The sequence below is a fragment of the Gambusia affinis genome, linkage group LG04, assembly GCF_019740435.1.
Source record: "Gambusia affinis linkage group LG04, SWU_Gaff_1.0, whole genome shotgun sequence".
NCBI lineage: Eukaryota > Metazoa > Chordata > Actinopteri > Cyprinodontiformes > Poeciliidae > Gambusia > Gambusia affinis.
The window spans coordinates 20,063,714-20,087,093 of record NC_057871.1 but is presented as its reverse complement, the minus strand read 5'-3'; the positions used below and the strand labels follow the sequence as shown (position 1 = coordinate 20,087,093).

The 23,380-nt window shown below is 40.6% G+C and overlaps 1 protein-coding gene across 1 annotated transcript; it reads left to right on the top strand.

Moving 5' to 3' along the window:
• Positions 1 to 185: 185 nt before the first annotated feature.
• nomo (nodal modulator) lies at positions 186 to 22,533 on the top strand. The gene is made up of 29 exons (XM_044113742.1): positions 186 to 425; positions 921 to 1,010; positions 1,085 to 1,130; positions 1,295 to 1,395; positions 2,866 to 2,972; positions 3,099 to 3,171; positions 4,507 to 4,659; positions 5,120 to 5,257; positions 6,435 to 6,524; positions 6,747 to 6,852; positions 7,498 to 7,648; positions 7,744 to 7,909; positions 8,743 to 8,884; positions 9,008 to 9,139; positions 10,286 to 10,422; positions 11,925 to 12,010; positions 12,642 to 12,662; positions 13,453 to 13,535; positions 13,684 to 13,843; positions 15,194 to 15,320; positions 15,884 to 15,997; positions 16,084 to 16,211; positions 16,707 to 16,848; positions 17,043 to 17,126; positions 18,379 to 18,489; positions 19,546 to 19,647; positions 19,739 to 19,858; positions 19,966 to 20,058; positions 21,181 to 22,533. The coding sequence occupies exons 1-29, from the start codon at positions 267 to 269 to the stop codon at positions 21,310 to 21,312; spliced, it is 3,294 nt and encodes a 1,097-aa protein (XP_043969677.1). The 5' UTR covers positions 186 to 266; the 3' UTR covers positions 21,313 to 22,533.
• The last annotated feature ends 847 nt before the right edge of the window (positions 22,534 to 23,380 follow it).

The following is a 23,380-nucleotide window of genomic DNA, read 5'->3' as shown; positions in this document are numbered from 1 at the left end:
CAGTCAGTTCTCTTGTGCCCCTAACACGTTTTTCTTCTGTCTTCAGCTCAGTTTATCTTGTCAATAAAAATAAGTAATAGGGTTAGGTTTCCCTATTATGTATTTTCATGAATACGTTTTTTAAAAATAATTATTTGTCTGAGTTATATGTCCTCCAACCCACCAGGGGGCGCTGCTGTGGACGCTTCTGTTCTCTGACTGACAGCGGCACCTCAGCTGGTACGGAACCGGAGGCAGCGTGCTGGGTGGCTCTGATCGGTCTGTCAATGATGTTGAGAATTACGATCCAAGCAGATGTAGGATCCTTTTGGTTCTTGTTCTGCGTCATCTACACTCAGGTTCTGGCCGGCTCCTCAGATGACATCGTGGTGGCTTGTGGTGGATTTGTAAAATCCGACGTTGAAATCAACTACTCCCTGATCGAGGTGAGATAAGCTAGCCGCTAGCTGCTAGCTGGATTATCGTAGCAAACCAAAGGTTAGGCGGAGCTATCTGCATGAATGGCAGAATAAAATACGTAAACAATACTCTATTCTGGTAAAAATAAAAAGCCTGTATATATAATTATGCAATGAACGTAGTTTGATGATAATTTAGCTACATTAAACCCGTGGTTTAGCTGTTGTCTATGCTTAGGTTTTGTTTTAAATGTATCATTTGAAATTAGCACTATAATCTTGTGCTTGTTCTCCACGTGGCACTCACTCCTAATCCTAATATCTGTCAGAGTTGATGAGGAAGCCCTTAAATGCTCCTCCTAATCCTGCCTCATTCAAGCCTCCAGAGGATTTAGGCACTGGGTTATTTAAACCTATGAAATCAACCTTGGGCTTAAAAGCACCTAACTAAATGCAATTAAAACCCTAAAATAAAGTCGTACACATATCAAATGCTGTTTCCATGTCCTGTTTGATTCCCAGATTAAACTGTACACTAAACAAGGCTCCTTAAAGTATCAGACTGACTGCGCTCCGATCAATGGGTACTTCATGATCCCCCTCTATGACAAGGTAACGAAGCTGCTGATGGAACATTTCTGAAACAGACGAATTACGAAGTTCACACTTATCTCTCTGAAATGCAGGGAGACTTTGTTTTAAAGATCGAGCCTCCTCTTGGCTGGAGCTTCGGTAAGAAGTCTTTTTAACTCTCAACCGCAGGTTGTCTGCAGGCTGTGTGTGTGTGTGCGTGTGTGTGTGTGTGTGTGTGTGTGTGTGTGTGTGTGTGTGTGTGTGTGTGTGTGCGTGTGCGTGTGTGTGACGCGATTATTGTTCTTGTCGTTTACTGCCAACAGAGCCAACCAGCGTGGACCTGCATGTGGATGGTGTTAGTGACATCTGCACCAAAGAAGAAGACATCAATTTTGTTTTTACAGGCTTCTCGGTCTCAGGAACGGTAAGGCTTTCTGTGGCTTTAAAAACCTGTTAAAGGAAATTATACTCCATGATAACTGAAAGAAACAATTAGAATCCCGCTTTATGAATAAGTTTACTAAACAGGTGACTATGTGGTGCTTAGAGTTACACAATCTGTCAACAACAATTGAAATTTTCTGCTCCCCTTCATGTAAAGACGAAGTCAATTAAGCAAAAAATACAGAGTAACTCGCTGCTACATTTTGTAGTAGTGTAAGATCTTATTGCAGAATTTTTCCTCTTTTTTTTTTTTTTTTTTTTTGCTGCTTTTTTCTACCATAGTTCCACAGTGGTTTTGCTTCCTTTTAGCAATCCTCATTTAGAAAATGATAATAAAAAGATTTTCATGCCATGACTGTTTCTGTTCCCTCGGAACAGAAACATTTCCAAATGGCCCAATTTCTCTTTCTAGTAAGCAGAGGGAAACTTTTGTCACTTTCTTTCAGCCAGCTGAGCACCAGTGCACAGCTACAGGTGTGAGAGGGAAAGCACTGCTCTACTCTATGCTCCATACATGTTCATAAAGAGTTTATTCATGCAATTTTCACAGTGGTTTCATAGCAGCAGCAGTTGTTTTTTCCCTCTATTGTTGGCTAATTTTAAATGGGGTTTTAGCTTCCAATTCCTATGCTGGCTCTTTTAAAAAACATTTTGGTTGTTTTTTCTCAAACTCAATAGCTATTGTTTATGCATAAACAATAGCGTGTTTATACATAAACATGCTATTGTATGCAATGGCATGTTTATGCATAAAAGCTTCCATAAAAGCATTTATGCATAAAAAGCCTATGCCCCTTTTTCATAAACTCTTTGATTTTTACATAGCTAAAGCCAATTGAACAGCATGTTTGGTGAACAAAACACTTGTGCAACAGAAACAGAAACATTTTGATAAGTTTTGAAAAATCTTTCTGGACTTCGATGTAGTTCTGCAAGTTTTTCTTTTTTTTTTTTTTTTTAATGACCAAGACAGCTTAAAATCAAGGATGAAGACGTTTGACTCTAAGCAGAAAAAGCCAAGAATCCATTCGCAGTAAAAAAAAAAATTCTGAATCAGACCACTGACTTTCAAGAGCACCTTTTAACATAATTACACATATCTAAGTATACGTCTTTTCCATCACAGGTTTAAGCTTGGGGGGGAAAAAAAATATGACTTCAGCAACCTAAAGTTTATCATCTGTTGAATAAAATTAATTTGAAGCCACGATGAACGTCTTCATCAAAAGTCGTAGTCAGAGAGTAAAATGTGTGTAAACAGTCTGAACTCTGACTGATTCCAGCTGCTACATTTAGTGAATGTGAACAGTAATACAGCTAAGTATCCAGGCTGTTTTCTTAGTCTAAATGAAAGCTGTTTCTCCACAGACATGATCAGCTGGCGCAGTTTCCGCCCTGCTATCGGTTTTGTTTTGAATGTTTGTGTGCCCTGTGTGATCCGACTGCCTAGGTTCTGAGTAAGAGCCACCTCCTGGGCCCCGCTGGAGTCGAAGTCAAACTGAGCCAGGCGGGATCAGAAGAGAAAGTCAGGAGTGTTTTCACACAGCCTGGAGGGAAGTAGGTGCACCGTAGCTCTCTCTGTTTAATAAAGATTTGCACAAATGCCTCAGCAGAAATCACACTGGTGAAATTAACTGCTGGCAAAAACGTCATCTTTTTTTTTTTTTTTTCCTGTTAACACAGGTACACCTTCTTCAAAGTGCTGCCTGGAAGTTATGATATCACAGCCTTCCATCCCTCCTGGTCTCTGGAGAAGGTTGGTGTGTTTCATGCAGGATTTTACATTGCCATAGTAAAAAGCGTGGCGTTCTGTTTGTTGGTTCTGTTATTTAATCACGCAGGTTACAGCTTTGATTAGCGGCTGCTTCTTTTAAGTGTTCAAAAAAAATAGTGACAGATCTACGAGTTTTGAGAGCATTTGTGTGTCGATGTCAAGGGTAACCACGACGACAGTTTTCTTCTGACTTTATCTTTATGGGAGGAGTTGAAATGGCAAACGTTTTGCACTTTTCCTAAATTATATCTTAAACCACTGTTCGTCACCAAGACAGTCCTGAGCTCTAAAAGTAAAGCGCTGTGAATCAAGCACTTTCCTGGGGGGAAAATACATTTCAAACTGCACTGTATGCAATTTGGTGTGGAAACTTTGCTCATCATCTTGTTCAGGATTGTTGACTTTTAAATGAGAATCCAACAGGACAGGAAGATATTTCAGTTTTGAGTCATGTTTCGGTTTCCGACTGCAGGATCGTCGCAGTAAATCAAAAATCAGGGCGAATGTAGAAAGAAAAATTTTCACTTTTGTCTTTACACAGAACATGAGAGCAAGGCATCAAAATCTATGCCGAGGTAGCTGTTTTTTATTTTTGTTGGTTTTTTTTTTTTGGTTTTTTTTTATTTCCACTATTTTCTTGCCACTTCTAATAATACGTTAGCTTACTTACCTCATATGACACCACCCACTCAAAATCTTTCAAAAATAAAATACAGTGATCATTTCAGAATAAAAATATAAAGGTTTTACATGATTGTTTTGTTTTTTTTCTTCAATTTGTGCTGTAATTTGACCTGTTTATGAAAGAAACCTATGAATAAGTAGAATCTGGCAACATTTGCATGCTGCCACAAAAAAATGGGTAATTAGATCAGAAGCAAGTTCAGCATTGGGTTGACATTGAAATATTATTAATTAGTTTTATTTTGTGACTAGGTTGCTGTGTATTGCAGACTTCTTGAAAATGAGATCTAGATCTCAACGGGGTTTACCTGGTTGAATAAAAGAAATAAAAAATTTTAAAAAGTCACTAATCTGGGTAAATTTTTTCTTCTTCAAATGCCCAGATGTCTAAATATTACTTTAAATATCTTGAGATTTAAAAATTGTGTTTAGCTCTGCACCTCTTGAGGATAAAACAAGAAAAACGTCAGGATTCACTTACTTGCTGAGCTGATCAGGTTCCATGTCAGGTCAGCAAGGTTTTTTCTTTTTTTTAAAATTTTTTATTAATGACCTCCGGGACAAATCACACAAGGGGAATTGCTCCAACCGTACATGCAGCCTAACGCAGCAACCTTTGCTGTCTCCATGCAGAGTAAGACCGCTGTGCACGTCTCCAATGCCAACGCTCTGGCCGCCGAGCATCTGGTGGTTGGAGGCTACGACGTCTCTGGGGAGGTCCGCAGTGATGGAGAGCCCATGAAGGAGGTCACCTTCCTGCTGTACTCGGCCACGGTCAGGAAAGAGGTAAACCAACATTAGTTTGCATGTTTCCAACAAACAGACGAGTGAAGCCAGATTGGAAAGTTTCTGTCTTTCAAGCTAATTGAGAAGGGATCAGTTTTTCGTTTTTTGCTTTTTTTTGGTTCAACTTAAATCTGTTCCTAGCATTTTATTTGATCCGTCCATGTCTGTCCCTCTAGAAGTTGTTGATTTAGCAATCCCACCTTCCATTTACACCCATTTTCCCTCCATCTAGTCGTCTTTCCATTCATCTTTCCATTTGTTCATCTGCCCATCCTTCTGTTGATCTTTCCCGCTCCTGTCTGTGGTTTTCAAGGTTCCATATTCAAAGCCTAAGCAATTTAAATCTGTCAAAAAAATTTACAGTAAACCATTTCAAAAATTTACAGTAAACCATTTCAAATTATGGCGATCATAACGTGGACCTTGGTGGGTTGAAATGCTAATGTTCTTTAACTTCCAGGACATCAGTGGCTGCAACATGTCGCCGGTGGACGGAGCGGATAATGAGGACAGATCCCTCGTCTACCTGTGCAGCACTCAGTCGAAGAACGACGGCACCTTTACTTTTCCTTCGCTGACCAGCGGCGAGTACACCGTGGTATGTTCTTCTGCTTCTCTGTTTGCTAAAACCAGGCCCAGGTCGACGTTAATGTGAGGTATAAAACTATAGCTAACAGTCATTAATTTACTACATGGGTCACTTAAATGGAACAGTGCATACAGCAGTATAAAGAAATCAGTAGCACTTGTGTATGTTGCTGAAAGTGGTGCATTCGGATGGTGTCGGAGTATCCAGTTACCAAGTTCTAACCAGTGCATGCCCTTGAATTAAAAATATGATGCTAGGCCTATTTTGCAGAACTAATTAAGTTAGCAACAACTTCTGCTACTAATGCACTTTTTTTTGTCTTTTTTTCTGCTGAAGACCCTTTTGTTTTTGCCAGCTGAATGCTTTTGCTATGAATCAAAAATGAAGAAAATATGGCCCAATAATAAAGGAGAAATCCAGCTCAGTGAGAGAAAGTCCAGGCGGAGCATTAAAAGGAGAAGAGAATCGAGGAGAAGTACGTAGGCCAGGCTAGGAAATATATGCATCTAAAACGTACCTTCTAATTAAGTTTTTTAATTCATTTTTGAGGAAGAAATGTTGTTAAAATGAATCAAATGAATCCACTCAAGACATTTTTGACTTACTGACAGACTTTCTCTGCAGATCTTGGACAATTTTTGTCCAATTCTAAATTTTGGTCCCCTTTTAGCCTAGACATTTTGTATTTTCATGTTTGAAATCAAGGCTGTTTCCCATCAGGTTCAAACCAGGTGAACAGAATGGAGTGTTTAATCACTCGCATTACACACTAAAGCATTAAAGCGAGTAATGAAACTTTTCTGCAGGAATAGGAATTCTTTGCAGTGTAATTTTTTTCCTGTATGATTAAGAGGTAAGCCATGGATTTTCAGATGGTTGCAGTTTTCAGTTTAGACCACTAGATGCCACCACATCCTATGTTCCCTTCTTCCTCTATGTTGCGTAATCACCCAACCAAATCATGCTGACGTAGCAGCTGGATTCTACCAAGAACCATAAATCTCATGAGAACATAACAAAATATATATATTGATATTACCAAAGAACAACAACAACAAAAAATCAGCTGATATTGTGAAAGGAAAAACTGTCTAAATGCACCTTCAGGGGTTTCTTGTGATCAGCTTTGTTGTTTCAAAGCAGAAAAATGACTTCTCTCTCATTTGTCCCCCTCCTTCCTCTGCAGGTGCCTTTCTACAGAGGAGAAAGGATCACTTTCGATGTTGCTCCCTCCAGGATGACTTTCAAGGTGGAACACAACAGCTTGAAACTCGAGGTAAAAAGTTCAAATTCAGGTTCTCCTTCTTGGTTTTGTTTTGTGATTGATTTACTAGGCGTTAAGCAGAGAAAATGCAAAAAAAACAACAAAAAACAAACAAACATAGGGTCATTAAACTAAAATGATCTGAAATCCCTCTCTCCTTTTGTGTTTGGCAAAGTTAAGATTTTATTCATCTCTGACATTTATAAATATCTGTCATTGTCGCTCTCTTTTCAGCCCATCTTCCGTGTGATGGGCTTTTCTGTGACGGGCCGAGTGCTGAACAGTGCCGACGGAGAGGGCGTGGCAGACGCCACCGTCTCGCTCAACAATCAGATTAAGGGTAATTAGCATCACTGTGTTGTGTTATAAAAATACACAATCTGACACATCCTGTGGATGAGTTTGTCAGGTTCCAGAAGTCTGGCTGCGTTGTCAAGGGTAAAGTTTGGTGGAAGGAGGATTATCATGTGGGAGTGTTTTTCAGGAGTTTTTTTGTTGTTTTTTTTTACTTTGTTTTCATAGAACGCAATTTTTCTTCAGGTACAATATATCCTGTGCTGTTCCAGTTAATCTTGTGCTTTTAACATTTGACCAATGACTGCTGGAAATTGGTTCGGCGGGTTTAGATGATCGAAGGACGGATGAGTCTGATACAAACTTCAGCATCGCTAGCCGCCTGCAGTGTGTGACTTTTTTTTTTTTCTTTTTTTTACAAACATTCAAATGTGAAAAATATTTCACTCTGCAAATTAAACCAGTCTTCTTTTGTGCCACCCTGAAGGCATGCCGCCCTGGGTGGTGACCATACTGCCCATATCAGAGGCCGTCTCGGCACACTAACTAAAAGAAAATATCTGGCTGTTCTTTACTTGGGCTTTGGAAGACTTCTCGTTTCCTGTGCAGAATTAACCTCCTCGGTATCGTCGGGTATTTCACATTTCAAACACGTTCTGACGCTGCACCGTCCTTCCTGTTGTCCCCGCAGTTGTCAGTAAGGAGGACGGCTCCTTCCGGCTGGAGAACATGACGGCCGGCGTCTACACCATTCGCGTCACCAAGGAGCTGATGCTCTTCGAGACGGTCACAGTGAAGATCGCCCCCAACACGCCCCAGCTTCCCGACATCATCACAGCGGGGTACGTTTGCCGTTTTCTAAATCAAGCGAATACCAGCAGGAAGTGATTGGTGTCCCTGAGAAGCCTTGTAGCTTCCTGATGTTTGTTGAACGCAGGTTCAGTGTTTGTGGCCAGATCTCCATCAGCCGCCTGCCTGAGGGCATGAAGCAGCAGGGGCGCTACAAGGTCACTCTGACCCACAAGGCTCTCAGCTGGACCACCGATTCGGACCCTCAGGGGGCCTTCTGCTTTCAGGCCAAACCTGGGAACTACAGCGTCCATGTGAGTCTCGTGTAGCTTTCAGGTTTCTTCTAAGTGTCCTAAATCATCTGAGCATTGTCTCTTTAATCACTGAAATAATTTAACCCTTTTAGTTATTATAAATCTGGAAAGTGGTTCACAAACATTAAGTTTGACATGTAGAAGGTTTCCCTACTTGTATTTTTATCTTTTTTTTGTTTGTTTGTTTTAGAACAGAGACAAACTTTTACAAGGGAAGAATGTGATTTTTCTTTAATCAAACTCTAGCTCATTTGTCTAGAAGGTCTGGCTCTCTTGGGGAGGTGTGAATGTGCAGTCGAGCTCTGATATAGACCCAAAAAGCGAACTCTGGTCCACCTAAGAACCCAGATCTCGGTCGTGTTGAAGTGAACTCTGGCGCTGTTTGAATGCATATGTGATGCGGCGCTAGCAGGGGAAACGGCTCGTGGTCTTTTACCAAAGACAAAAGAGAAATGCAGCAGTCGCTAAAATCTGACTCTCCTCCATTTTTGTTTACATTTTGCGAAGAAGGAAGTTGGGCTCATGTCTTCCTCTGAGGGTTTCATGTCATTTCCTGCATAGGTTCTCGTTGCAGCGCTGCGACAGGTGAGGGTGGAGGCAGGATTTCCTAAAGCATTTGGATCATATAACGCAGCGCAGTATAAAAATGAACCTTACCAGCTGGAAATGTAACAAATGTTGCCACTTCAGACTGAACAGAGCTACATATGTGAAAATCTTAGGAACCAAGGAATACTGTACCATTTGTGTCATTCTGTTGTGGAAGCTCTATACAGAGGTTGCGCACTTCTTCCCATGGTTGCTCTCCCCTGACTTTCCCTCCATGCGTTCAGGTGTCGCTCCCCGAAGCGGAGGTGAAAGCAGGCCTGGCCCTCCAGCCTCAGGCCCTGGAGGTCTCGCTCATAGACCGGCCGCTCACAGACCTGCTTTTCACCCAGTTCATGGCTTCTGTCTCGGGAAAAGTTTACTGCCTCGGTAAAAGCTCTCTCGGTTGATTCTTAATACAGATTTCTCTATTGGCCTTAAACGACTAAATGTTCACACCGGTTTGTGGACGCTCCCATTTAAGTCATCCTTGTGTTCGCTGGTTTCTTACAGCTTCCTGCGATGATCTGGCTGTAACCCTGCAGCCAGTGAGCCGGCAGGGAGAGAGAAAGACGGTGGCTTTGGCTGGCAGTGCCGACATCCTGAGCTTCAACTTTGACAATGTTATGCCTGGAAAATATAAAGGTTATTTAAATTTATTGCTAATTATTTACACTGAGGGGAAAAATCAAATCATTCTCTGCTGAATTTGTAAGTTTTTTTTATTGTGTAACTTTAAAACCTTTAGGTTTGTTGGCCACTAAGCAACTCAAGCTTTTAACTCCCCACACAGAGTTGCTTCTCCACTCCAAAAATGATTCTCTTTTTGACACTCCTTTGTTTCCCCGGCAACAGGTTTGAATCACTGTCATGCTGGAAGACCCATCCACACATCTTCAGTGTCTCAGACAAAAGAGCAGGATTTTTTTTCCTTTTTTTAATCCTACTTCTTGTTGCCAAATAGGTTCTGTATACATTAATTCCTTGATTTACAGGTTAATCATTCCTGGCTGTGGCTGAAGTTCTCTTTAAACCTAGGGTATAATAGTAGGGTTAGTTGATTCACATTGGAAAGTTATAAAATTCAAATGAATTTGATGTGACATTTTTGAGTTTGACAGACGGTGAAAGCAGAAAAAAGCTGTAGAAGCCTAATTCTTTTCCTTTAACACCACTGTTCTCATTTCAGTCAAAGAAATACAAATTTTTTTTGCATATTTGGATTTTTGGAGATATTCATGATATTCTAATTACCATAATACTTAGAGGCCGTTAGTTTTCTTATAAGTGGACAAACTTCAATAGCAAGCTGTGGCTCAAAGAGTTATTTTCATGCATTTGTCTTCTGTGAAAATCCACCTCTACTGTTGGGGGAAGGGGAATAGATGCTTGTTTCCTGTAAACGTCGTTCTTCCTCCAATGCGGAGCTCTCTGACTCCGCGGCTAATTATTGGGAAATCAATTTGTAATTAACACCTTTAGATCATAACTGTGCTAAAATACCAGACATGTTATCGCACAGATGGCACCTCTGGGTCTCCTGCTGCTCCATACATCTATAATCCTGTTCAGCATACAGTGTACATTCTGTTATTTGCCTGCAAGCTGTCTGCACACACAGTATCCCTGAGGTGTCTGTTCTCAGTTTAGCGTTGGCAGCCCTGACTGCTGCGGTGCTTAACGTTCTTAAGCTTTTCTTAAAGATCCCTTCAGGGAGCACAGATGAGTTACTTCCGAGGACTTTTCTCAACCTTCATTTAAGTTATTTTCTCCCGCTGTTTCGGCTCCCAGTGGGTATTTCTCACGAGGAATGGTGCTGGAAGCATAAATCCCTGGAAGTGGAGGTTCTGGACTCGGATGTCTTGGGCGTCGAGTTCAGACAGATCGGCTACATCCTGCGCTGCTCCCTGTCCCACGCCATCACTTTGGTCAGTATGCAGCCATCCGAGGTAGGGATGCAAATAATTAATTGACTTACGATTACCGGTAGTTGTCGATTAATGGTTTATTAGATTAAAGTTAGCTCCAGTCGACTAACTTAGACCTTTTTATAGTGTTGTAATTTGGCCTCCATCCAGAAGAGGCAGTGTCAACTTCTCAAAATTGTAGAATTGCGACATGATGGAAAGAAAAAAAAAACACGATTGCAATAAGCAACATTAATTTTGACTTGGATCACTGCATGGAGCAATTTCTTTACATTTCTTCAAGAGCAACCACAGACATTGTGGTTATCACTTTGTACATAGGGATTTAAGTATTTCACATTAATTTTTTTCAACCTGTATTTTTCTATTCAGCAGAAAAATGTATAGCAAAACACAGGTTCCTGTTTTGTTGTATTTTATAAATAAGTCTTAAGTTTAATGAAGTGAGGAAAGCCAATTATTTTTTTTTTGCTTATTCAGTCAGTTTTTAATACAGCTGACAAAAAAAGTAAAAATGTAATTTTGTTTTTAAAGTATTTTACTCAAAATCTAGCAGGTTATGTTAAGTGGAGAGGGGTCAGCCCTCTTGATACAAGAGAAAACTCAGGTGTTTCAGAAAATGACCTCTTACCTTCAGTGACGTGCGGTGAGGTTCATAGCTGGTGAGGCACTGACGTCATCAGAATCAGATTTGCAAATAGATGCATAGATTGACAGCAGTTTACAGGTTATGTTTCACTTCTGCATCCTTACACATACAAACTCTAGCTCACAAAACACACATTTCCTTAAAAAACAAAACAAAATAAATGTTATTACTAAAAAATCACTATCTCTATTATAATCTATCGCTGCACTTGATTTGCTTCCCGAATCGTTTAGCCTAGCTCGCTGTCACTTACTCGGCAGTTGAGGAGTGAACAAGGCGTCTGGGATCTTGGCGCTGCCATGAGGCAAGAGAACTGCCTGCCTCACCTCGAACCTGTTCTCTGCCGTTTATAATCGCTCATTACGAAACACGTTACACAAACACAGTTGGTGACAAAAGCACTGTACATTATATACATAAGCTAAATTATTGGAAATAAGTTCACATATTAAATTTGTTTAAACCATTTTATTGACGCCTGCCATCAGCAACATGCTCTCCTCTTAGCAGCCAGCGCAGAGCCAGGGGTTAATCCAAGGTGAGGCAGAGTTGCCTCACCGCATCGAAGCATTTGAATGGGAAAATAAGAAAATTCAGCGATTTTGAACAAATGGTTCAACATGGTTCAGCTCATGAAAATAAATATTTTTAGTACAAACCAGATGCTGAATATAACAATTTAAATTAGAATTATATATTTTCTTTCTTTCCATGATGGCTGGTCCATTAAATGGTTCCTCCTCTCCCCCCGCCTCCCTGCTCAGGTCGTACCTTAGATTAACTCGGTAACCAATATTTTCCGTCCCTAATCTGATCGCTCTCCCTGGAGCAGCGGCAGGAGCAGCAGCTGCAGGAGTTCTTCCAGATGGCGGCAGGAACCCGGCGTCGGCGGCCAGCACGGCGCCAAAGGAGTCAATCGCTTCTGCCTCTCCAAGCCCGGTGAGTTTCTTTCTCCTGACCTCTCTTTACTGGGCCAGGTCCGTTCACGCATTCCATCAGGGGATGATCTAGATCACAGCCCAGCTTTACAAACCTTTCCCTCGTTCGCATAGTCCAGCTACATAAAAGGTTTGTGTCAGTCTTAGCTAAATATAAAACTGGAACAAAGTGATTAATCACATAAAAATGGTTTGTCCAGGTGTTTACAAGAGCCAACGCTCCTGCCATCTAATAAATTAAAAAACATTAACCAAAAAGAACGTAAGTGCGCTGTGGGATGTTTATTTTGTGGAACAAAGTGTCACTGTAAACCTGCTTTCTGCAACATAAAGCATCCTGAGGAAAAAGATGATCAATATTATCTTTTTCTCCAGAGAACCATTTGCAGCTCTGGAGCCACAGGAACCAGAACTCGGTTCTAGCTGCTGTCTGTGATTACATTCACTTTTTGTTCTTGTTTTTCTTTGTTTTTTTGTGCTAATATGTGAGCCAGCGCAGATTTCCAGTTCTGCAGCCTGGAATTCTAAAATAATCTTAACTATGTCTTCCGTGAGAGAAGAGGTGGAATTAATATGAAATTAAAACTTGACAAAAGACTGAAGATTTCATCTTAAATCTGAACAAATCTCACTAAGTTCTCCTACTGGGCCAGGTCCGTTCACGCATTCCATCAGGGGATGATCTAGATCACGGGTCTGCAAGCTTTACAAACCTTATACACGTTCGCCCCTCAGTCCAGCGGTGTGAATATATACTATAGAAATTTGGGAAATGGATGTTTATGTTTGTGGAAAATGGTGTAAACCAAAAAAAAAAAACGGTTTCCAACATAAAGATGAGGAAAAAGATGATCAATATTATCATCTTTTTCTCCAGAGAACCATTTGCAGCTCTGGAGCCACAGGAACCAGAACTCGGTTCTAGCTGCTGTCTGTGATTACATTCACTTTTTGTTGTTCTTGTTTTTCTTTGTTTTTTTTGTGCTAATATGTGACCCGAGGCAGATTTCCAGTTCTGGCTGAATTCTAAAATAATCTTAACTATGTCTTCCGTGAGAGAAGAGGTGGAATTAATATGAAATTAAAACTTGACAAAAGACTGAAGATTTAATCTCTAAATCTGAACAAATCTCACTAAGGGGGCACGTTGTAGTTCTTTTCATGAGGAAAAGAACTCATGAAACTCATAAAATATCACGTCAATGATATTACTAAAATATCATTGACGTAAAGCCAGATTCCCTTTCGTTTTCACTCGGTGTGCGGTGATGCACATTTGAAAGTGTTTGAGTAACAACAGTTTAATCTACACAAATAGAAATTATTTAACGCCTTTTTTTTTCAGCGTTGCACATGCAGCAACATCCATTACTAGTAACCACCTGATCTGCCTTAAAATAAATAAACCTGTGTGCGATGAGCTGAGCTGATATTTCCTTGCAGGGCTGGAGAGAAGATCACAGTCACTCCCTCCTCCAAGGAGCTGCTGTTCTACCCGCCTGAAGTGGAAGCAACTATAACAGGGGGTAGGAGATTTTTCACACACTGAAATTAAGTCAGACATGTACTAAGCAGGTCTAAATTTAGGATTCGCATTAACTATGAATAAGTAGGCTTGTCCTAATCTTTGCTTGTGTCAGACCAGCCTCTCCCTTTGTCTGTCTCTCTCGTCAGAAACGTGCCCCGGTCGGCTGGTGGACATCGTTGGACGCGCTGGCCTCTTCTTAGAGGGCAGAGTGTCTCCGGAGCTCCAAGGTGTGGAAATATCCATCACAGAGAGAGGCGCTTCTGTGCCGCTCATTACTGTGGCCACTAATGAGATGGGAGCCTACAGGTATGAAAATCCAGACAGATAAATGGACTGCATTAAAATTTCAGTGAGGATGTTGAGGACTTTTGGGCCAACGCTGCCTGTGGCTTTCGCTTGAAAACGGATGGACTCTTGCTGGCATTCCGCCTTTTGTGCGGCTATGATGCGGGCCCTCTGGATGTTTATTGTCATCAGAGGATATGTGCAGTGTTGCAGCCATGCATAAAGCAAGACATTACGCTTCCGAATCCAGACATCCGGTTAAAGGCTAAACATCAAATATAATGTAGTCATGGGTATAAACTCTGTGGTATCGTTTGATGGATTTAATGGAACCGTCGAGCCGAAATTCTGTCTCATTTATTCAAATGAGGTGTTTTTGAAGTAGAAGAACATGGTAAAACATGATGGATGGGAAAATGAAGCCTTTTAAAACTGGTTTTCAAAGTGAGGCCACCAGGGGGCGCCCGGGCAGCCTCAGAAAGCTGGAGTGAAGATAATGAAATAGGACTGAAAATTAAAGTTATTTCTCAATTATATATTTTAAAAAAAAAATTTTCTTAAAAGGTTTTCTGTTTTTTAGTCATTATTCAAAAATATAAGTGGAAATAATTTATAGAACTGTTATTTGCCATGCTCATGCTTCTGATTGGCTGCCAGTCAAATTCATCAAGCCGGATTTCAGTTTAGCACATATTTACTTGTTACTTAGCCTTCCTGTTTTTGTTAGCATCACTTACCCTTCCTGTTTTTGTTAGCGTCAGTTAGCCTTCCTGTTTCAGTTAGCGTCACTTAGCCTTCCTGTTTTTGTTAGCGTCACTTAGCCTTCCTGTTTCAGTTAGCGTCACTTAGTCTTCCTGTTTTTGTTAGCGTCACTTACCCTTCCTGTTTTTGTTAGCGTCACTTACCCTTCCTGTTTTTGTTAGCGTCAGTTAGCCTTCCTGTTTCAGTTAGCGTCACTTAGCCTTCCTGTTTTTGTTAGCGCCACTTAGCCTTCCTGTTTTTGTTAGCGTCACTTAGCCTTCCTGTTTTTGTTAGCGTCACTTAGCCTTCCTGTTTCAGTTAGCGTCACTTAGCCTTCCTGTTTTTGTTAGCGTCACTTAGCCTTCCTGTTTCAGTTAGCGTCACTTAGCCTTCCTGTTTTTGTTAGCGTCACTTAGCCTTCCTGTTTCAGTTAGCGTCACTTAGCCTTCCTGTTTCAGTTAGCGTCACTTAGCCTTCCTGTTTCAGTTAGCGTCACTTAGCCTTCCTGTTTTTGTTAGCGTCACTTAGCCTTCCTGTTTCTGGCAGCGTCACACAGTCTTCCTGTTTCTGGCAGCGTCACATAGTCTTCCTATTTCCGTCAGAGTTACTTAGTCTTTCCGTTTCCGTCAGCGTTGGCCCGCTCCACAGCGACCGGCTGTACGACATCAAGGCCAGTAAGGAGGGCTTTGTCCTGAGTCCGGTAGAGGGAACCCCAGGAGACTTCAAGGCGTTTGCTCTGGCCGGTGTCACCTTCAAGGTACATGCGACCGTCGTCTGCATACTTTGTAACAACTTTACATCCAAGGGACCACAAGCCCCACTCACACTGTCTCCCCTCAGCCTGTTTTCATCCTTACCACCCTGGACTGATCGTGCTGGTTTTAAGTGAATATGAAATGTCAGAATCAAAAGCTTCTGTTCATGTTTTTCTTTCTGAAAGTGTAATTAAGAGAGAAGATTACTCACAGATGGTTCAAACCGAGGTTTTTTTTTCTGCTCTGTGCTCTTGGCCTTTATCCTGCCTTTTTTCAAAAGGTTCCGTACTGCACAAATTGGTATTAGTCTCCCTTTCTGACTAAGTGATAAATGGCTCCGCCGTCAGTTCCACACCATTGATACACAGTTTGGTGCCCTTGGTTATCCTTCACTTGCACATCCTCTTTTTAAATAAAACATCTGTGACATGAAATTGAACAGCCAGCTTGAATACACCCACAGTACACAATGTCTTTATGTTTCAGGGATATTTTTTAATGTGTAAAACATGCAAGAATCTGAGTATTTTATTTTTTTTCTAAAGATATTCCATCTTCCCTGCAGATAATATCAGAGGATGGACAGCCGCTCTCTGGAGTGCTTCTGTCTCTGAGTGGAGGGCATTTCCGTTCCAACCTTTTGACCCAGGACACCGGTCTTCTCACCTTCAACAACCTGGTGAGCAAACAGCTCAGAAAGCAATATAAAGTTTCCTTCCACCCCCCCGGCCCCCCGGTTTGAAATAACCTTGCTTTTCTCTCCAGAGTCCAGGCCAGTACTACTTCAAGCCGATGATGAAGGAGTTCCGCTTTGAGCCGGCGTCTCAGATGATCACAGTGGAGGAGGGTCAAAGCCTCAGCATCGATATTACGGGCATCAAGACCGCTTACAGGTACACACACACTGATTTATACAGAGCAATGCAGAAATATTCAAGGTTTTTTTTTATATATAGGCATTTTATCAGATAAAACAACATAATTTAGTTTGTTACTAATTGAAAAAAAAATAATAATAATATCCAATGTAAAAGTCTTTATTTCTATGCTTATAATGCTTAGAAATACAGTCAAGTCCAAATAACTCTCCTGAAGTCACTTGATCAGTAAGCAGAGTTCACACCTCTGTAATTTAATCTTGCGCACCACTCTTTTCAGATTTTATATTGAAAATAATTTTTGTTTTCCTTCCACTTTACAATATGCACTACTTTTGTCTTATCATAAAGATCTCAATAAAACAAAACAAAGTCAGTGTTTGTGACGTCTCCAAAATGCGGACAGCTTCAACGGCCATGAAAACAACGCCGTACTTTGTTGTTTTTTTTTTAGTTTTTTTTTTTTTTTTTACTTGTTCTACATGTGTGTTCTTGTGCTTTCGCCTCCAGCTGCTACGGAGCGGTGCAGTCCCTGAGCGGCGACGCGGAGCGAGACGTGGCCGTGGAGGCGGTGGGTCAGGGAGAATGCAGCCTCTACAGCGAGGACACTGTCACAGACGAGGAGGGTCGATTCAGACTCAGGGGTCTGCTGGTGAGAGCGGGTTTTAAACCTTAGGGGGGGTTGAATTATCCCATTCTCCAGGTGCAAAAACACTGCGATTTGACCTCGCTAAATATAAAGTGTAGTTGGTATTTGAGGCAGGCAGTTAAATTGAAATTTGTAGCTAAGCTTTTAGGCTGTCATGACTCCTCCCATGACTAAATGTTTGTGTTGTTTTCTTTCAGCCGGGGTGTAAATATCTGATACAGCTTCGAGCCGAGGGCAACGACCACATAGAGAGGGCACTGCCTCAGCACAGAGCGATAGAGGTAGGTAGCAAGATGACAACATCCTCAACAAATCAGAAGCTTTTTACTAATGGACAGTGACTGGTAAATATATTCATCGTAAAGAAGAAAAAGGCAGAAGTGCAAACCAAAAAAATGTCCTGTTTAATGATTGGAATCAAATAATGTCCAGATGCTATAGTTCAATATAAAGCAATTCAGTTGCTAAACTGAGAGCAACTGAGAACTTCAGCAATTCACTAAATTGCTCCCAGTGAACTTTTTTTTAAAAAAGAAAAAGTGATGCAAATCTTGCTGTGATTGCTTGAAGTAGACTAAATGCTTTCTTTGTATAAGACAAACATGCAAAACCCTTTTTTAAGTTTCCAGTGTTCAATAATTTACACACCCTGTACCCTTAAACTATATCAACTTTTGTTATTTAAATAAGATTTTGTATGCTTAGCTTATTGTTGAGGGGGTAAAAAAAAAAATCCCAGGACAAGTTTGTGATTTTAGTTTTTAAAAATATGACCTGTTTTAGGCCCATGCGAAAAAAAAGTTTGGACACCCCTGATCTATGCAGTTGGTTGTAATGTACTCTGAATTTTGGCAGGATTTCTCTACTTTTAATCAGTACAGTATAGTAAGATATTTGATTGCAGTTCACTTTACACTCATCATAAGTTTTTTCTTTTCTTGTTTGAGTACCTTAGCAGAAGCCAGAGTAACTTGAATGGTACAGATTATTCTGATTTCTTTTTATTTTAAAACTTCCTTGTCCTTAGAATGCAGGTCAACCTTTGTATTAGTTCCTGCTTCCACCTAAAGTGCTGAAAGTTTCCAGAGTTGAGATAAATACATAATACTGTCTTTTCATTTATTAATTTAACTGTTAGATCGGTTATGCAAAGAAAGTTGGAGCAGGGTATGGAAAGTTTGGTAATTGAATTGTTGAAATGACTGTGAGAACCCTGTGATTATGACTTATTATCAGCCTCATCACATGGACCTTTTTTTTTTTTTTTTTTGTTCGCTGAACAAAAACAGCGCTAATCCGCTCCCCAACCAAATTCTAACCTACCATTTTATAATTTCATCTCGTCTGAAAAGCTGCAATCCACCTAATCTCTCTCGCGAGGCAGGAAGTGCCTTAATTCCCCTTTAATTCTCTGTTATTATCGCACCATGTGACCTTAACAAAAGGTTTTCCTCAGTTCACTTTTTCTTTTCTTTTTTTTTTTAAAGCATGCACGGCTTGTACTGTTAGATTAAGCTGCGTGTTTCATATCAGGTCGGGAGCAGCGACATTGACGGGGTCAACATCATCGCCTTCAGGCAGATCAATCAGTTCGACCTCAGCGGGAACATCATTACGTCTCCCGAACATCTCCCGACGCTCTCGGTAGGACTTGTACTCCCTGATGTTTGGTCTGTTTTGCTACTTTCTGGAAATCTCTGGAACAGTTTTCAGCAGACGCTTATGTTCACCACTCGCATAAATGTCGTATTAGTCACTTTCCAAGCTGTGCCAAGCCGGGCTTGTACTTAGTATGGTCATGTCCTGGTTGACTGATAAAGCTTCAGTAAAGTGCATGGAGGCTCAAATTTATACATACCCCCCAATAAACGTTCAATAGAGTCGAGGCTGGTGCTTCATCATTAGTCTGGTCTTTGGTGTTCCAGGTGTTTTAGTTCATGATGGGACTGAGCAATGAATCAATAAGGAGGTATATTGCAGTAGACATGTGATCAATAGCAATAGAAAATACATTTGACAGAGTGTTCAGTAATGTCACTGAACTCCAGAACCCCACAGCCTTCTGGGAGATGTAGGCAGAGGAAAGGGTTTAGCCCTCTCAACTCCTCACTCCCTGGTAAGCAAGGTGGGTGGCATCAACTCAACTTGCTCACTCTTTGGTTACCTAGCAACAGCCTGTAGAGAAACTTGCGCATCAGCAGTTTCATGTTTCGCCACCGTGCCTCATAACTGCTTAAAAATAAAAGACTTCAACGTGGAGTGACGGGAGGAAATGAGTAGAGCTGCTCAGGACCAGTTTGGTAGTATTTCATATATTTAAAACAAAAAAAGCAAATCAATAATTATCGATATCAACTGATATGAAACACTTGTATCGTGATGGTTTTCAGCCATATTTCTCAGCCTCGACATATAGGTCGTAAAACTTCAATGACCAATTAATTTTACAGCTACAACTTGGACACAGATCGCTGTCCCAACATAACAACAAAGCCAAAACCCCCAAATCAGCACTGTACCCCCCAAGAGCACTGTAGTGAAAATTTGTTGTGCAAGTTTAAATACCAAGAAACCAAGCAGTTTCAGAAAATTCCAGTTCTGCAGAGAAGACTAAACATTTCGGCGCCAAATTCTGGGTTTTTGTTGTATAACCACACCATCATCCAAAAGCTTATCGCTAATGATTTCCTCTGTCACCAGGTGAAGCTGTTCAAGAGCGACAATCTGGACAACCCAATCAACAGCGTCTCTCTGGGACAGTCTCTCTTCTTCCACTTCCCCCCTCTGGATAGGGACAGCGAGGTTTCGACTAACTGCTTATTCCTCCTAATTATATGAGCGCCTTCTGCCGTTTGTGAGCTGTACACCCAATCTGTGATCTTGTCTTTTGCAGAGCTATGTGCTCATGCTGTACTCCACCCTGTCCCGCTCCCAGTACGATTTCACTCTGCCTCAAGTCTCCTTCACTTCCACTGGATACCACAAGCACGTCACCCTCACCTTCAACCCCACTGTAAGAAACAGAGAAGCAAAACTCCCGTTTTCCCCCAACGCCATCTTAAACTTTGACACGCCGTCGGTTCTGATTTGGCCGTTTCTCTCCTCCGTTTGTCTGTGCAGCGCAAAGTGCCCGACCAGGATGTTGCACAGGGCTCCTACATCGCTCTGCCTCTCACCTTGCTCCTGCTGATAGCGGCGTACAACCACGAGAAGGTAGCCGTCAAGCCCGACCTCATCCAGGCTCCCTGTTCACGTGGATTTTCTTTCCTCACTTTTTACATTCATGAATCTTGTGCTGACGTTAGTTTGTGTGGAGAAGAGAGCATTAGCGCTTCATGCCAGCAGCCAGGGACAACAACACGGGATTAAAAAAAACACAGCAAAAGCCTAGAGCTTATTTCCGGTTTGGACCTTTACAGCCATAAAACTCCTAACTCAATGTTTCTGCCAAAACATTTTTAAAAAATTAGTTGGAATGAGAAAAAAACATGAAATTAGGCAAAAATGTTTCTGTCTCAATTCCTTGTGTTCTATTTCCTTCCTCCTATGTATCCTTGCCTTCTTCCTCTTCTCCTCTTTTATTTTATCTTGTATGTCCTCATATCTTCTTTTTCTTCCTTCTGGTATCCATTCTGGTCTTTCTTTCTTCTTTCCTTCCTTCTGGTCTTCTACCTTCCTATCTGCATGTCTGTCCTTTGTTTTGGGTGTACTTCCTTTACTTTCTTTCTCATATTTTTCCTCTTCTTCTTTTCTCATGTCCTTATTTTCGTTTTTCCCTCCACCTTCATTTTTTCCTGTCCTTGATTTGTCCAGTTTACATTTTTAAAACTTGTCCAATGTAGGAAAATGTGCCCCGAATTCATGGTAAACTTTGGTATTTTGACATTTTTTTTACAAGAAAATACACAGCTACACTAAAAAGAACAACATTATATAGATTATTAAGCAGAAGCAGAATTTTAACATAGGTAATGTGTTTCTCTACTCTTAACTGATGTGATTAATAATATTCTCTAAATAAAGATGCATACATGAATTTTTTTAGCATCTAGTAAAGTAAAAAAAAAGAAAAGCTTTTAATGTGGTACATGTAGATAACATAATAATTTTAGCTATTTTAAATTTACTTAAATCAGTAACCTTTTTAAGCCAATGATATATTTATTTGCCAGTAATGCGAAAAGTCCTTTTGGCCAGAATAGCCTTCACCCTCAAGATCAAACCCCAGTCTGAAAGTCAGATTGCCGTTAATAAGAATTATCAGTTTTCTACTTCCTCTAATTAATTGCACAGATACACTGAAATATATATATATATTTATATATTTTTTTTCAGGTGATTCCCCTCCTGATGCAGCTCATGAGCCGCTTCCAGGGAGTGAGGAGTATGGCCCAGGCCAGCGCCGACAGCGCTGCGCTGGATGAAGCCAAACGTCAGGCCAAGAGACAGAAAGCCAGGCGCACGTGAGGCGGGCCCCGCCCTCACGTCTTCATCCCCTAAACTGATCACTAGCGATTGGTGACCTCAGAAACCAAAGAGGACACACTGCACCAGCGTTTACACCGAAGCGTTGGCGTGCTAGTGAACTGGTTAGCATGACAAGGTGTAATTAATAAAAGCAAAACATCTGAAAAAAAAGCACACACAAAAAAAAAGAAACAAAAAAACAATATGCATTACCACCACTTTGTCAGCCAATCAGATTCACTGGACTGAAAGATGAAGTTTTAATTTGTTTTTGTTTTTTTTCCCTACAAGAGGGATTGCCCAGTATATCTGATCACATTTGTAAGAAAACCTTTTTTTTTTTATACGTTTGTAATTTCTCAAGGCCAACATGTGTGTTTGAAAGCTCTTACCTGCCTCTTATATGGGCCCTCAATCCATTTAGGAGGCTCAGATGTCGCGTGTCTGTTGCGGCTGAGGTCAGTTCAGATACAACACAGTTCTTTTAATCTGAATCAAATCATTTCACGTCTGTAGCTGTGTGTGTAGGTGTTTTGCTGTAAGCTGAGCTGAATCTGCTTAAACGGATATCAAGTCCTCTAAAATACTGTAACGCTCCACCGCTGATGGTGTTCTCGTCTCCGAAGGCGAGTCGACCTTCACTGCAAGTCCAGTTCTTGAAACAGCTCAGGATGGGAGGGATGAACAGAATGCTGGACATTTTCTGTATTTCTTTCTTTTCTTTTTTTTTTTGTTTTGTTTTTGTGGATATTTTTTATTAAATAACAGGTTGGGGGAGCGGGGTATGGGGACTAATGGCTGATTAATTTATTAACATGTTTAATCGGATGTAAATGATGACTAGCTTTCTTTTCGGTGCAGTTTGTGTGTGATAATCTAGTTTTAAACGAGATCAATGAAGAGTTAAATATTACAGTGAGTTAATGTGAATCTCTACAAATGGCCTGTCACAACAACAACTCAGAATAGGGAACGATTAGAAACAGTTCTCAGCTCAGAGCCGGGAAGAGCTTTGAAGCTCAGTGATTTTTCTGTTTTGAATTTATTTGCTGTCTGGTGAGGCTCACGTCACTCGAGGATGAATCCTGCTGAGCCATATTTAGACAGCTGGTTGAGGAGAAGACGGGGAGGGGAGTGATTATAGCTTTCATTTGTTCACGGTCTTCTATTTTTCATTTTTGTTTGTTTTGACAAAATTAATAAAGTTTGACTGGAAAGAGATTAAGCAGACTGTTTTACTGCTTTCCCTGTTGAGGGCAGTGTTATTCTAGTTGTCATATGCTCAGAAAGTTCCTAGGATTCAGCTTCTTATTGTTTGGCTGTGCTATTTTTTATACATTTTCTCCTTTTTACACAGTCTCTTTTCCTGATGTGTTGTTTTTCAAAGGAAGTCCAGGCCAGGCTGATTGTTTGCTAGGAGGCTAAAATGTTGTATCATTCACTTGCAGTTAGACTAAAATTCCCCACAGATCTAACTTCCCTCTATCATCTGTCTTCAACCTGAACAACAAGAAGCATGGATTTTGAAATTAAATGGGAGATCAGACCAGTAGATTGAACCGTTTAGTGACGATGCAGAAAAATTTTGATTTTTTTTTTTTTAGCATCTGAAGAACTCACAAATGTATCAGTTGTTTGCTTTTAGAGTAATTTTTCAGTCTGAATAAATGCCGTGTTAAGATAACCTAATTAGCATTTCTTAAAATTGGGAAAGAATTTTTTTTTTTTTAGAAGCCTGAGGGATTTCCTTCAGATACTGGAAATGAATTCCTCTCTTTTAGTGTTGAGTTTGAACGATGAGACAGATTAAAACTTTAACACCGATGGAGTTCAGTTCCAAGTTAGAAAAAAGGTCTTGATCCACTAAGAAAGGCAAATGTAAAATATATGCAATGATTACAGTTCTAGGAACTGTAATCAAAAGCAATATGTTGCCTTTGATTAACTGGGAAACCATAATGAAAGCCTATTTTTCTCCTGTGTATTAATCTTCCTGTTAGATGAGCATTCTCTCAGGTCACTTTAATATACATATGGGATCATTTTTAAATACATTTTGATGTTGAAG